This window comes from Entelurus aequoreus, linkage group LG22, assembly GCF_033978785.1.
Source record: "Entelurus aequoreus isolate RoL-2023_Sb linkage group LG22, RoL_Eaeq_v1.1, whole genome shotgun sequence".
Taxonomy (NCBI): Eukaryota; Metazoa; Chordata; class Actinopteri; order Syngnathiformes; family Syngnathidae; genus Entelurus; species Entelurus aequoreus.
In genome coordinates this window covers 3421458-3436457 of record NC_084752.1, presented here as the reverse complement: position 1 = coordinate 3436457, position 15000 = coordinate 3421458, and the positions used below count along the sequence as shown (strand labels likewise).

The following is a 15000-nucleotide window of genomic DNA, read 5'->3' as shown; positions in this document are numbered from 1 at the left end:
AAAATGAGTAAAATTAAGTGTTAAAGGTTAGTACTATTAGTGGAGCAGCAGCACGCACAATACGGACTGTATCCCTTGCAGACTGTATTGATATATATTGATATATAATGTAGGAAGCAGAATATTAATAACAGAAAGAAACAACCCTTTTGTGTGAATGAGTGTAAATGGGGGAGGGAGGTTTTTGGGGTTGGTGCACTAATTGTAAGTGTATCTTGTGTTTTTTATGTTGATTTAATTAAAAAAACAACAACAAAAAAACCGATACCGATAATTAAAAAACCGATACAGATAATTTCCGATATTACATTTTAATGCATATATCGGCCGATAATATCGGCAGGCCGATATTATCGGACATCTCTATTAGAGTGTTTTACTTGTTTTAAGGGTTTTGCTCCTAAATGATGTCCGTAAGATATTACAGCTTGTTGCTGAGATTTGATGAGCTATATTGAGTAAAACATGCTTGAAACTAGAATATCAACTGTTGCAAAGCTGTGTCATCAACACTCACAAGTATAAAACTACTTTTTTAAAGTCATCATTTCTTATTTCAAGCATGAAAAAAAAATCATGATGCCGAGCGCATATCATTATGTCAAGATAATGGCACTAGCATTTACTTCATTTAAGAATATTTTACAACCTATTGAGCAAAAAGGTGTCATTTTTTTTCTACCAAGAAAAGTGCACTTGTTATTAGTGAGAATATACTTATTTTAAGGTATTTTTGGGTTCATTGAGGTTAGCTAATTTGACTTGTTTTGGAAATTCTTGACAAGCCGAATTTTCTTTAAAATGCTTTAAAATGTAATATCGGAAATTATCGGTATAGTTTCTTTTATTATCGGTATCTTTTTATTTTTTTATGAAATCCACATAAAAAACACAAGATACACTTACAATTAGTGCACCAACCCAAAAAACCTCCCTCCCCCATTTACACTCATTCACACAAAAGGGTTGTTTGTTTCTGTTATTAATATTCTGCTTCCTACATTATATATCAATATATATCAATACAGTCTGCAAGGGATACAGTCCGTAAGCACACATGATTGTGCGTGCTGCTGCTCCACTAATAGTACTAACCTTTAACACTTAATTTGACTCATTTTCATTCATTACTAGTTTCTATGTAACTGTTTTTATATTGTTTTACTTTCTTTTTTATTCAATAATTTTTTTTAAATTTATTTATCTTATTTTATTATTATTTTAAAAAAAAGTACCTTATCTTCACCATACCTGGTTGTCCAAATTAGGCATAATAATGTGTTAATTCCACGACTGTATATATCGTTGATATCGGTATCGGTAATTAAGAGTTGGACAATATCAGAATATCGGATATCGGCAAAAAGCCATTATCGGACATCCCTACTCACAAGTATAAAACTACTTTTTCAAAGTACGGTAATAATTTCTTACTTCAAGCATGAAAAAAAAAATCATGATGCCGAGCGCATATCATTATGTCAAGATAATGGCACTAGCATTTACTTCATTTAAGAATATTTTTCAACATATTGAGCAAAAAGGTGTCATTTTTTTTCTACCAAGAAAAGTGCACTTTTTATGACTGAGAATATACTTATTTTAAGGTATTTTTGGGTTCATTGAGGTTAGCTAATTTTACTTGTTTTGGAAATTCTTGACAAGCCAAATTTTCTTTAAAATGCTTTAAAATGTAATATCGGAAATTATCGGTATCGTTTCTTTTGTTATCGGTATCTTTTTATTTTTTTATTAAATCAACATAAAAATCACAAGAAACACTTACAATTAGTGCACCAACCCAAAAAACCTCCCTCCCCCATTTACACTCAATCACACAAAAGGGTTGTTTCTTTCTGTTATTAATATTCTGCTTCCTACATTATATATCATAATATATCAATACAGTCTGCAAGGGATACAGTCCGTAAGCACACATGATTGTGCGTGCTGCTGCTCCACTAATAGTACTAACCTTTAACACTTAATTTTACTCATTTTCATTCATTACTAGATTCTATGTAACTGTTTTTATATTGTTTTACTTTCTTTTTTATTCTTGAATTTTTTTTAAATTTATTTATCTTATTTTATTAATTTTTTAAAAAAGTACCTTATCTTCACCATACCTGGTTGTCCAAATTAGGCATAATAATGTGTTAATTCCACAACTGTATATATAGTTGATATCGGTAATTAAGAGTTGGACAATATCAGAATATCGGATATCGGCAAAAAGCCATTATCGGACAAGTATAAAACTACTTTTTCAAAGTACGGTAATAATTTCTTACTTCAAGCATGAAAAAAAAATCATGATGCCGAGCGCATATCATTATGTCAAGATATGGCACTAATTTACTTAATTTAAGAATATTTTTCAACATATTGAGCAAAAAGGTCTCATTTTTTTTCTACCAAGAAAAGTGCACTTGTTATTAGTGAGAATATACTTATTTTAAGCTATTTTTGTTTACTTGTTTTGGAAATTTTTGACAAGCCAAATTTTCTTGTTCTATTAGCAGATAATTTTGCTTAGTTCAAATAAAATACCCCTCATTGTTGTATTATTTTTTCTTGTTTTTGAACACTGACTTTTTGCGGTGTAGCTATTCAAAACCAACACCAGATGGCGCTAAATCCCATTTTATGAAGCTTCTTTCCACCAAACAGGCCAATATAGCTCACCTATTGACATTTGATTTACTGTTCAATTTGATCTGATAGAAGACTGGACATGGGTAACATGCACTGCAAAAACTGCAATCTAAGTAAGATGAACTATGTCAAATAAGGGTGATATTTGCTTATTTTCTGTCTGATAAGATCATTCTTCTCACTAAGCAGATTTTATGTTAGAGTGTTTTACTTGTTTTAAGTGTTTTGCTCCTAAATGATGTCAGTAAGATATTACAGCTTGTTGCTGAGATTTGATGAGCTATATTGAGTAAAACATGCTTGAAACTAGAATATCAACTGTTGTGTCATCAACACTCACAAGTATAAAACTGCCTTTTTAAAGTAATAATTTCTTATTTCAAGCATGTAAAAAAAAAAAAATCATGACTTTGACACAATTGTGTCTCATAATTAAAACAGATGACAGCCAAATGCTGTTTTATTTTCAATGAAACAATAGAAAATAGGTACTCATATAGTAGTACAGTTGTTATTAGTGAGAATATACTTATTTTAAGGTATTTTTGGGTTCTTTGAGGTTAGCTAATTTGACTAGTTTTGAAAAGTCTTGACAAGCCAAATGTTCTTGTTGTGTCCAGCTCCACTAATGGACATTGGAGTGTTACTTTCAAAGGCAAAATTAAAGTATTGCTAGAAACATAATTTTATATGGGACTTTATTGTATTATATGTATAGTACAGGGGTCGGCAACCCAAAATGTTGAAAGAGCCATATTGGAGCAAAAATACAAAAACAAATGTGTCTGGAGCCACAACAAATTAAAAGCCATATTACATACAGATAGTGTGTCATGAGATATACATTGAATTGAGATGACTTAAAGGAAACTAAATGAGCTCAAATATACCTACAAATGAGGCATAATGATGCAATATGTACATATAGCTAGCCTACATAGCATGTTTGCATCGATTAGCTTGCAGTCATGCAGTGACCAAATATGTCTGATTAGCACTCCACACAAGTCAATAACATCAACAAAACTCACCTTTGTGCATTCACACACAACGTTAAAAGTTTGGACAAAATGAGACAGAAAAAAAATAAAATAAAACACATCCTAGAAAGTCGGAGAAAGTTATACATGTAACAAACTAAGGTGAGTTCAAGGACCGCCAAAATTAGTAGGACAAAACGGCGCTCGCCAAATACTCGAATCAGTGAAGCATGTTTAATATAAACAGTGTGCTTTATAACAATTAGGGAGGTTTGTGTCATGTTTGTCCTCCTACAGAAACCATATTAAAACAAAAAATATATATTTTTTCCCCTCATCTTTTTCCATTTTTCATACATTTTTTAAAAAGCTTCAGAGAGCCACTAGGGCGGCGCTAAAGAGCCGCATGCGGCTCTAGAGCCGCGGGTTGCCGACCCCTGGTATAGTACATGTTCCAAAAAGAAAAAAGCATCAAACACAGTATATTTAAATATACCAAATGTAAAAAAGGGAATAAATATTCAAAATAATCTAGTTTGGTTACGCCATCATGAGCGCAACACAAGGTTGTAAAAGTTTCAACTACAATTCTAAATAAGATGTCAAAAGCAAACTGAAATCAAATACACACAGCTTAAAGATTGATCAGTACCTATTTAAATTTAGTAATATATAAATATGATGATTTATCAAAATATAAAAGAAATATACCTGAGCAGAACGCTCATGATGGTTACACCAAAAAGTAACGCTATGAATCGCGTTTTTCCAAGTTTTTGGGGCATTTTTATGCTATTTCTAAGCATCTCCTTTTTATTATCGTCGATTTTAAATGGTCAAACTAATACATATTATATATCAGTATTTCCCACACATTCACACAAGAATTAAGGCCGCCACAAAAAAAATGTTTTTTTGTTTTTTTTTAAATTTGTCCTGTCCAGCTTCTCAGGCAAATCATATAGTTGATGTAGATGCCCATATAGGCTGTTCAGATTTACTTTACAAAAGAGAAGTGTAGGATACTTCTCTTGTTGCCTTATTTGTATTTGACCACTACTGTTTTCTGTTTATTTGTTACTGACTGTGGCAGGACACCTCTGCCTCTGTTTCACTTTATGTTGCTGGTAAATAATATGCTTGTAGTAGTAGGTAGAGATGTCCGATAATATCGGTCTGCCGATATTATCGGCCGATAAATACGTTAAAATGTAATATCGTAAATTATCGGTATCGTTTTTTTTATTATCAGTATCGTTTTTTTATTTATTTTTTATTTTTTTATTAAATCCACATAAAAAACACAAGATACACTTACAATTAGTGCACCAACCCAAAAAACCTCCCTCCCCCATTCACACTCATTCACACAAAAGGGTTGTTTCTTTCTGTTATTAATATTCTGCTTCCTACATTATATATCAATATATATCAATACAGTCTGCAAGGGATACAGTCCGTAAGCACACATGATTGTGCGTGCTGCTGCTCCACTAATAATACTAACCTTTAACAGTTAATTTTACAAATTTTCATTAATTACTAGTTTCTATGTAACTGTTTTTATATTGTTTTACTTTCTTTTTTATTCAAGAAAATGTTTTTAATTTATTTATCTTATTTTATTTGATTCATTTTTTAAAAAAGTACCTTATCTTCACCATACCTGGTTGTCCGAATTAGGCATAATAATGTGTTAATTCCACGACTGTCTATATTGGTTGATATCGGTATCGGTTGATATCGGTATCGGTAATTAAAGAGTTGGACAATATCGGCATATCGGATATCGGCAAAAAGCCATTATCGGACATCCCTAGTAGTAGGCTAAAGTTAAATGATTTAGTATGCACTAATTAAAGGGGCAGAGCTTTAAGAGACATTTTAGCTTTCATATTTTTATAAGATATATTTTTTGTAAGAACCACAATTAATAAATATATTTCAATGAATAACTTATTGTTCAAATCTGTATATAAATATGTACATAAAGTGTTGTAATTATATTGTAAAATGGATGGATGGATGGACGTTTAAAACAAAACTGTTATTAACTAGTGAGTATACATTTTTTGAGCCTTTTTGAGAAAATCATATCATTGTAGTAAATTATGCAAATTGCTCGATGATGTCATGGTGACCATGCCCATAGCCACGCCCCCACCGCCACATGTATCTTGGCAGTTTATGGGAAACACTGATATATGCATGCCCTAGTAAACAAAAAAAAAGTCATATTTATTTGGATTGTTACATTTTGAAGTACATTTGTGCAGGTGGGTGCGAATGTACCCATTACCAGAGCTGTACACTGTTCAATTGGCAGATCATTTTGCTTAGTTAAAATAAAATACCCCTAACTTTTGTATTTTTTTTCTTGTTTTCGAACACTGACTTTTTGCAGTGTAGCATTAGGAGGCCACAGTGCAAGGAACGTCAAAAGGTATAAATCGAGGTTAAAACAGGCCAAATCGGTTAAAAAAAAAAAGCCAATTTCTTTTCGAACTGGTTTCATCATGCCACTAAAGTCACACTCTTGTCATTTTCTAAAACTTGACAGCCCTGTGGAAATGATCAAACCGTATCAACATGCTAACTAGCATGAGTAGCACCAATGTATTCTCCAGTAAGGAGACAAATTTGACAACAATGTAAGCTAACGTGAGCATGTGTTTGTTTTATGTCATTTCTAACCTCAAATGTTACACTGAGTGACAATCTTTGGTTTGTATCAAATTAACCACCCAAGCTGACCAGGAATCAGTCCCCGTTTTTGCCAAGTAGAGCTGAGTTGGTACCGTGCAGTGGAAACAGAGCCATCAAAGTACTGATTGGAATGTTTATTTTTACCAAAGAAATACTGGGGTTTGCTTTCAATTAGGGATGTCCGATAATGGCTTTTTGCCGATATCCGATATTCCGATATTGTCCAACTCTTTAATTACCGATACCGATATCAACCGATATATACAGTCGTGGAATTAACACATTATTATGTCTAATTTGGACAACCAGGTGAAGATAAGGTACTTTAAAAAATAAATAAATAAATAAAATAAGATAAATAAATTAAAAACATTTTCCTGAATAAAAAAGAAAGTAAAACAATATAAAAACAGTTACATAGAAACTAGTAATTAATGAAAATGAGTAACATTAACTGTTAAAGGTTAGTACTATTAGTGGAGCAGCAGCACGCACAATCATGTGTGCTTACGGACTGTATCCCCCTTTGAGACACTTGTGATTTAGGGCTATATAAATAAACATTGATTAATTGATTGATTGATATATATTGATATATAATGTAGGAACCAGAATATTAATAACAGAAAGAAACAACCCTTTTGTGAGAATGAGGAGGGAGGTTTTTTGGGTTGGTGCATTAATTGTAAGTGTATCTTGTGTTTTTTATGTTGATTTAATTTAAAAAAAAACAAAAAAAAACCCACAAAAAAAAACGATACCAATAATAAAAAAAACGATACCGATAATTTCCGATATTACATTTTAACGCATTTATCGGACATCCCTACTTTCAATTGGACCAAACAAGTTTAAACAGTAGCTGTATTTGCGTGGTCATACGTACATGTGCTGGGAATTCTCAAACCGTAGCTACATGCTAACTAGCATGTAGCATGAGTAGCATCCACGCGGCTTTTGACTAATAGCTGTTTGAGAATTGACAGCAAACAAAAACAGAGGCGTTGAAAGCAAAAGTAATGACACAATAAGAGAATTTCAGAGTACCGCTTTACCAGAAGGGAAGCCTGAGTCTTATAAATAGATTATAATGTTGTTATAAACGCTTTATAAAGCCTTAATAAACAGTTGCATGTGACTTGGATCCATTAGCAACAATTAGTGTGGGTGGGCTTACTATAATCACTAATAACTAGAATGCTTGTTAAGGCTTTATTAAGTGTTAATAACCTATTTATAAACCCTTGGTAAGAAAAGCGGTACCCAAACCTGCCCAGAAACTGTCTTTTGTTTTCAAAAGATCTTAAAGGCAACATGATTGTAAAAGGTGAGTTTCTGGACATGTTTTCTTCTCATCGACGTTTGTTCTGGTGGAACCCACCTGGAGAGCGAGCGCTGTGGATGCCTCCATTGTGGTTCTCGCTGATGGAGAAGTCCAGATGCGTGCGAGGCTTGGTGATGTATTCTTTCCTGGGCTTGTTGGAACAATCCTTTATCCTGCGCACACAAACACACCCGCTCAGCCTCCGTGGGGGGGGGGGGAAATAGAATGTGGACTGACCGTTCGTCGATCTTGCTGCACAGCTGCGTGAGGATCTCGGAGGCCCGGGTGTGGTACTCCACCTGAGCGTGGACCAGCGCCGCCAGCTGGCTCACCTGCTCAATCTGACATGACAGAAATGTTCATAGATTTGATTTTTTCATTTGATGCAAAGTCTCAATGTTTGCATTACTATAGATTACAAATGCAAAGTCTCTAATTAGCGCAGAGTTACAATACAGCTGTGGCTGTAGGCAACCTCCTGATGTAGTTTATTAAACTCCAAAATGGCAGTAGCAGCATTTAAGGTATCATGAGTGGTCAGCATCAGGAGCAAGCAGGTAGAAAATAAAACAGTGGGTAAAAGTATAGATAAAAAGGTAAAAAAACAGGTAGAAAAAGTTACAAAAGTAGGTAAAAGAAGGTGTAAAAGTTGGTAATAATAGATAGAGCAAGGGGAAAACATTTAAAAAGCAACCGCAGGGTAGAAAATAAGTAGGTAAACATGGGCAAGAGAAAGTAAAAAGCAGGTAGAATAAGATAAAAAGTAAATAAAAAGGTAAAAAGCAGGTTGAAGGTAAAAAAGTAGGTAAAATCAGGTATAGGGATCTTTTTTGAAAAAAGCAAGTAGACTAAGGGTACAAAGGTAAAAAGCAGGTAGAATTTTTTTTTTTTTTTAAAGTAGGTAAACAAGTTAAAAAAAGTAGGTGTGAAAGTTGGTAAATATAAGTTCAAAAAGCAGGTAAAATAAGGTGTAAAAGTTGGTAATAATAGGTAGAGCAAGGGGGAAACTTTCAAAAGCAGGTGCAATAAGGTGAACACAAGGGTAGAAAATAAAAAGTAGGTAGAGGAAGATTAAAAAGGAGGTAAACATGGGTAAGTAAAAAGCAGGTAAAAGAAGATAAAAAGTAAATAAACAGTTAAAAGGTAAAAAGCAGGTTGAAGGTAAAAAAAGGTAAGTAACCAAGGTATAGGTTGGTAAACGTAGGTAGACGAGGGATCTTTTTAGAAAAAAAGCAAGTAGACTAGGGTTAAAAAGGTCAAAAGCAAGTAGAATAAAAGTAAAAAGCAGTGGTAAAAGGTTAAAAAGCAGGTAGAAGATAAAATAGTAGGTAAAAGCATAGAATAAAAAGGTAAAAAGCAGGTAGAAAAAGTTTAAAAAGTAGGTAAAAGAAGGTGTAAAAGTTGGTAATAATAGATAGTGCAAAGGGGAGAACATTTTAAAAAGCAACAACAGCAGGGTAGAAAATAAAAAGTAGGTAGGATATAAAAAAGTAGGAAAACACGGGCAAGAGAAAGTAAAAAGCAGGTAGAACAAGATACAAAGTAAATAAAAAGGTAAAAAGCAGGTTGAAGGTAAAAAACAAAAGTAGGTAAAATCAGGTACAGGTTGGTAAACGTAGGTGGAACAAGGGATCTTTTTTGTAAAAAGCAGGTAGAAAAAGATTTTTAAAAAAGTAGGTAAACAAGTTAAAAAATTAGGTGTAAAAGTTGGTAAGTTGGGACAAGGACAAGGACAGAGAAAAGAACAGGGACAAGGACAAGGGAAAAGGGACAAGGACGGGGAAAGAACAGGGAAAAGAACAGGGTCAAGGACAAGGACAAGGGACAAGGACAGAGAAAAGAACAGGGAAAAGGACAAGGGAAATGGGACAAGGGAAAAGAGACAAGGACAAGGGACAGGGACACGGGAAAGGGTACAAGGGAAAGGGTACAAGGGAAAAGGGACAAGGACAGGGGAAAAGGGACAATGACAAGGGACAAGGACAGAGAAAAGAACAGGGACAAGGAAAAAGGGACAAGGACAGGGACAAGGAAAAAGGGTACAAGGGAAAAGGGACAAGGACAAGGGAAAAGGGACAAGGACAGGGACAAGGGAAAAGGGACAAGGGAAAAGGGACAAGGACAAGGGACAGGGACAAGGAAAAGGGACAAGGGAAAGGGTACAAGGGAAAAGGGACAAGGACAGGGGAAAAGGGACAAGGGACAAGGACAGAGAAAAGAACAGGGACAAGGAAAAAGGGACGAGGACAGGGACAGGGACAAGGAAAAAGGGTACAAGGGAAAAGGGACAAGGACAAGGGAAAAGGACAGGGACAAGGGAAAAGGGACAAGGGCAGAGAAAAGAACAGGGACAAGGACAAGGGAAAAGGGACAAGGGTACAAGGGAAAAGGTACAAGGGAAAAGGGACAAGGGTACAAGGGAAAAGGTACAAGGGAAAAGGTACAAGGGAAAAGGGACAAGGACAAGGGACAGGGACAAGGGAAAAGGGACAAGGACAAGGGAAAAGGGACAAGGACAAGGGAAAAGGGACAAGGGAAAAGGGACAAGGGAAAAGGGACAATGATGAGGGAAAAGGGACAAGGACAGGGACAAGGACAAGGGAAAGGGGACAAGGACAGAGACAAGGACAAGGGAAAAGGGACAAGGACAAGGATGAGGGAAAAGGGACAAGGACAGGGACAAGGGAAAAGGGACAAGGACAGGGACAAGGGAAAAGGGACAAGGACAGGGACAAGGACAAGGACAAGGGAAAAGGGACAAGGACAAGGGAAAAGGGACAAGGGAAAAGGGACAAGGGAAAAGGGACAAGGATGAGGGAAAAGGGACAAGGACAGGGACAAGGACAAGGGAAAGGGGACAAGGACAGAGACAAGGACAAGGGAAAAGGGACAAGGACAAGGATGAGGGAAAAGGGACAAGGACAGAGACAAGGACAAGGGAAAAGGGACAAGGGAAAAGGGACAAGGACAGGGACAGGGACAAGGGACAAGGACAAGGGAAAAGGGACAAGGGAAAAGGGAAAATGGACAAGGGAAAAGGGACAAGGGAAAAGGGACAAGGATGAGGGAAAAGGGACAAGGGAAAGGGGACAAGGACAGAGACAAGGACAAGGGAAAAGGGACAAGGATGAGGGAAAAGGGACAAGGACAGGGACAAGGACAAGGGAAAGGGGACAAGGACAGAGACAAGGACAAGGGAAAAGGACAAGGGAAAAGGGACAAGGACAAGGGAAAAGGGACAAGGACAGGGACAAGGACAAAGGAAAGGGGACAGAGACAAGGAAAAGGGACAAGGACAAGGGAAAAGGGACAAGGACAAGGGAAAAGGGACAAGGACAAGGGAAAAGGGACAAGGACGAGGGAAAAGGGACAAGGACAAGGGAAAAGGGACAAGGACAAGGGAAAAGGGACAAGGACGAGGGAAAAGGGCCAAGGACAGAGACGCTTACGTCGCTCTCCAGCAGGTTGAACATGCTGAGCTCGGCGATGTCCTTGGATTCGTCAAATTTCTCCAAGGCTTGCTTCAACTCGTCGTCCGTCACTTTGCCCTGACGCTTCTTCTTGTAGTCAAAGTCCAGACGCCGACCCTCCATCTTCTTCAGGTGATGCTGCACAGACGGCCGACACATGAGTGACAGACACACCTCCAGGCGTACCCGGGAGCTACACCCGTCACCACACCTGGATCTCCTTCAGGTCTTTTTCGTGGAGGTTCTGCAGCGGGTCGATGAAGTTCTGCTTGACCTCCATGTCCAGAGCGTCCTTCACCTCCGCCAGTTCCCGCATGGACTCTCCGGCGTCGATGAGCGCCACACCTTAAACAAAAACCACAAAGCTGCGTTCTTAACGTCCGCGAGCGTGGTGTCTGGAGGAGCGGAGAAGAGCGTGGTGTCTGGAGGAGCGGAGAAGAGCGTGGTGTCTGGACGAGCGGAGAAGAGCGTGGTGTCTGGACGAGCGGAGAAGAGCGTGGTGTCTGGACGAGCGGAGAAGAGCGTGGTGTCTGGAGGAGCGGAGAAGAGCGTGGTGTCTGGACGAGCGGAGAAGAGCGTGGTGTCTGGACGAGCGGAGAAGAGCGTGGTGTCTGGACGAGCGGAGAAGAGCGTGGTGTCTGGACGAGCGGAGAAGAGCGTGGTGTCTGGACGAGCGGAGAAGAGTGTGGTGTCTGGAGGAGCGGAGAAGAGTGTGGTGTCTGGACGAGCGGAGAAGAGTGTGGTGTCTGGACGAGCGGAGAAGAGTGTGGTGTCTGGACGAGCGGAGAAGAGCGTGGTGTCTGGACGAGCGGAGAAGAGCGTGGTGTCTGGACGAGCGGAGAAGAGCGTGGTGTCTGGACGAGCGGAGAAGAGCGTGGTGTCTGGACGAGCGGAGAAGAGCGTGGTGTCTGGACGAGCGGAGAAGAGCGTGGTGTCTGGACGAGCGGAGAAGAGCGTGGTGTCTGGACGAGCGGAGAAGAGCGTGGTGTCTGGACGAGCGGAGAAGAGCGTGGTGTCTGGACGAGCGGAGAAGAGCGTGGTGTCTGGACGAGCGGAGAAGAGCGTGGTGTCTGGACGAGCGGAGAAGAGCGTGGTGTCTGGACGAGCGGAGAAGAGCGTGGTGTCTGGACGAGCGGAGAAGAGCGTGGTGTCTGGACGAGCGGAGAAGAGCGTGGTGTCTGGACGAGCGGAGAAGAGCGTGGTGTCTGGAGGAGCGGAGAAGAGCGTGGTGTCTGGAGGAGCGGAGAAGAGCGTGGTGTCTGGAGGAGCGGAGAAGAGCGTGGTGTCTGGACGAGCGGAGAAGAGCGTGGTGTCTGGAGGAGCGGAGAAGAGTGTGGTGTCTGGACGAGCGGAGAAGAGAGTGGTGTCTGGAGGAGCGGAGAAGAGAGTGGTGTCTGGAGGAGCGGAGAAGAGCGTGGTGTCTGGACGAGCGGAGAAGAGCGTGGTGTCTGGAGGAGCGGAGAAGAGCGTGGTGTCTGGACGAGCGGAGAAGAGCGTGGTGTCTGGACGAGCGGAGAAGAGCGTGGTGTCTGGACGAGCGGAGAAGAGCGTGGTGTCTGGACGAGCGGAGAAGAGCGTGGTGTCTGGACGAGCGGAGAAGAGCGTGGTGTCTGGACGAGCGGAGAAGAGTGTGGTGTCTGGAGGAGCGGAGAAGAGTGTGGTGTCTGGACGAGCGGAGAAGAGTGTGGTGTCTGGACGAGCGGAGAAGAGTGTGGTGTCTGGAGGAGCGGAGAAGAGTGTGGTGTCTGGACGAGCGGAGAAGAGCGTGGTGTCTGGACGAGCGGAGAAGAGCGTGGTGTCTGGAGGAGCGGAGAAGAGCGTGGTGTCTGGAGGAGCGGAGAAGAGCGTGGTGTCTGGACGAGCGGAGAAGAGCGTGGTGTCTGGAGGAGCGGAGAAGAGTGTGGTGTCTGGACGAGCGGAGAAGAGAGTGGTGTCTGGAGGAGCGGAGAAGAGAGTGGTGTCTGGAGGAGCGGAGAAGAGCGTGGTGTCTGGACGAGCGGAGAAGAGCGTGGTGTCTGGAGGAGCGGAGAAGAGCGTGGTGTCTGGACGAGCGGAGAAGAGCGTGGTGTCTGGACGAGCGGAGAAGAGCGTGGTGTCTGGACGAGCGGAGAAGAGCGTGGTGTCTGGACGAGCGGAGAAGAGCGTGGTGTCTGGACGAGCGGAGAAGAGCGTGGTGTCTGGAGGAGCGGAGAAGAGTGTGGTGTCTGGACGAGCGGAGAAGAGTGTGGTGTCTGGACGAGCGGAGAAGAGTGTGGTGTCTGGAGGAGCGGAGAAGAGTGTGGTGTCTGGACGAGCGGAGAAGAGCGTGGTGTCTGGACGAGCGGAGAAGAGCGTGGTGTCTGGACGAGCGGAGAAGAGCGGGGTGTCTGGACGAGCGGAGAAGAGCGTGGTGTCTGGACGAGCGGAGAAGAGCGTGGTGTCTGGACGAGCGGAGAAGAGCGTGGTGTCTGGACGAGCGGAGAAGAGCGTGGTGTCTGGACGAGCGGAGAAGAGCGTGGTGTCTGGACGAGCGGAGAAGAGCGTGGTGTCTGGACGAGCGGAGAAGAGCGTGGTGTCTGGACGAGCGGAGAAGAGCGTGGTGTCTGGAGGAGCGGAGAAGAGCGTGGTGTCTGGACGAGCGGAGAAGAGCGTGGTGTCTGGAGGAGCGGAGAAGAGAGTGGTGTCTGGAGGAGCGGAGAAGAGCGTGGTGTCTGGAGGAGCGGAGAAGAGCGTGGTGTCTGGAGGAGCGGAGAAGAGCGTGGTGTCTGGACGAGCGGAGAAGAGCGTGGTGTCTGGACGAGCGGAGAAGAGCGTGGTGTCTGGACGAGCGGAGAAGAGCGTGGTGTCTGGACGAGCGGAGAAGAGCGTGGTGTCTGGACGAGCGGAGAAGAGCGTGGTGTCTGGACGAGCGGAGAAGAGCGTGGTGTCTGGAGGAGCGGAGAAGAGCGTGGTGTCTGGACGAGCGGAGAAGAGCGTGGTGTCTGGAGGAGCGGAGAAGAGCGTGGTGTCTGGAGGAGCGGAGAAGAGCGTGGTGTCTGGACGAGCGGAGAAGAGTGTGGTGTCTGGAGGAGCGGAGAAGAGTGTGGTGTCTGGACGAGCGGAGAAGAGAGTGGTGTCTGGACGAGCGGAGAAGAGTGTGGTGTCTGGACGAGCGGAGAAAAGCGTGGTGTCTGGACGAGCGGAGAAGAGCGTGGTGTCTGGAGGAGCGGAGAAGAGCGTGGTGTCTGGAGGAGCGGAGAAGAGCGTGGTGTCTGGAGGAGCGGAGAAGAGCGTGGTGTCTGGAGGAGCGGAGAAGAGCGTGGTGTCTGGACGAGCGGAGAAGAGCGTGGTGTCTGGACGAGCGGAGAAGAGCGTGGTGTCTGGACGAGCGGAGAAGAGCGTGGTGTCTGGAGGAGCGGAGAAGAGTGTGGTGTCTGGACAAGCGGAGAAGAGTGTGGTGTCTGGAGGAGCGGAGAAGAGCGTGGTGTCTGGAGGAGCGGAGAAGAGCGTGGTGTCTGGAGGAGCGGAGAAGAGCGTGGTGTCTGGAGGAGCGGAGAAGAGCGTGGTGTCTGGAGGAGCGGAGAAGAGCGTGGTGTCTGGAGGAGCGGAGAAGAGCGTGGTGTCTGGAGGAGCGGAGAAGAGTGTGGTGTCTGGACGAGCGGAGAAGAGTGTGGTGTCTGGAGGAGCGGAGAAGAGTGTGGTGTCTGGACGAGCGGAGAAGAGTGTGGTGTCTGGAGGAGCGGAGAAGAGTGTGGTGTCTGGACGAGCGGAGAAGAGTGTGGTGTCTGGAGGAGCGGAGAAGAGTGTGGTGTCTGGAGGAGCGGAGAAGAGTGTGGTGTCTGGAGGAGCGGAGAAGAGTGTGGTGTCTGGAGGAGCGGAGAAGAGTGTGGTGTCTGGAGGAGCG

At 42.4% G+C, this 15000-nt stretch overlaps 1 protein-coding gene across 6 annotated transcripts in view; it reads right to left on the bottom strand.

Moving 5' to 3' along the window:
• LOC133639491 (endophilin-A1-like) overlaps positions 1–15000 on the bottom strand; it is a 109054-nt gene that overhangs the window by 13572 nt on the left and 80482 nt on the right. For all 6 annotated transcript variants that reach the window (XM_062032815.1, XM_062032810.1, XM_062032812.1 and 3 more), the window contains 4 exons: positions 11350–11483; positions 11118–11276; positions 7906–8009; positions 7726–7841 (listed from right to left, as the gene is read on the bottom strand). In XM_062032815.1, the coding sequence (XP_061888799.1) occupies positions 7726–7841; positions 7906–8009; positions 11118–11276; positions 11350–11483 (513 nt within the window). The remainder of the gene's footprint in view (positions 1–7725; positions 7842–7905; positions 8010–11117; positions 11277–11349; positions 11484–15000) is intronic.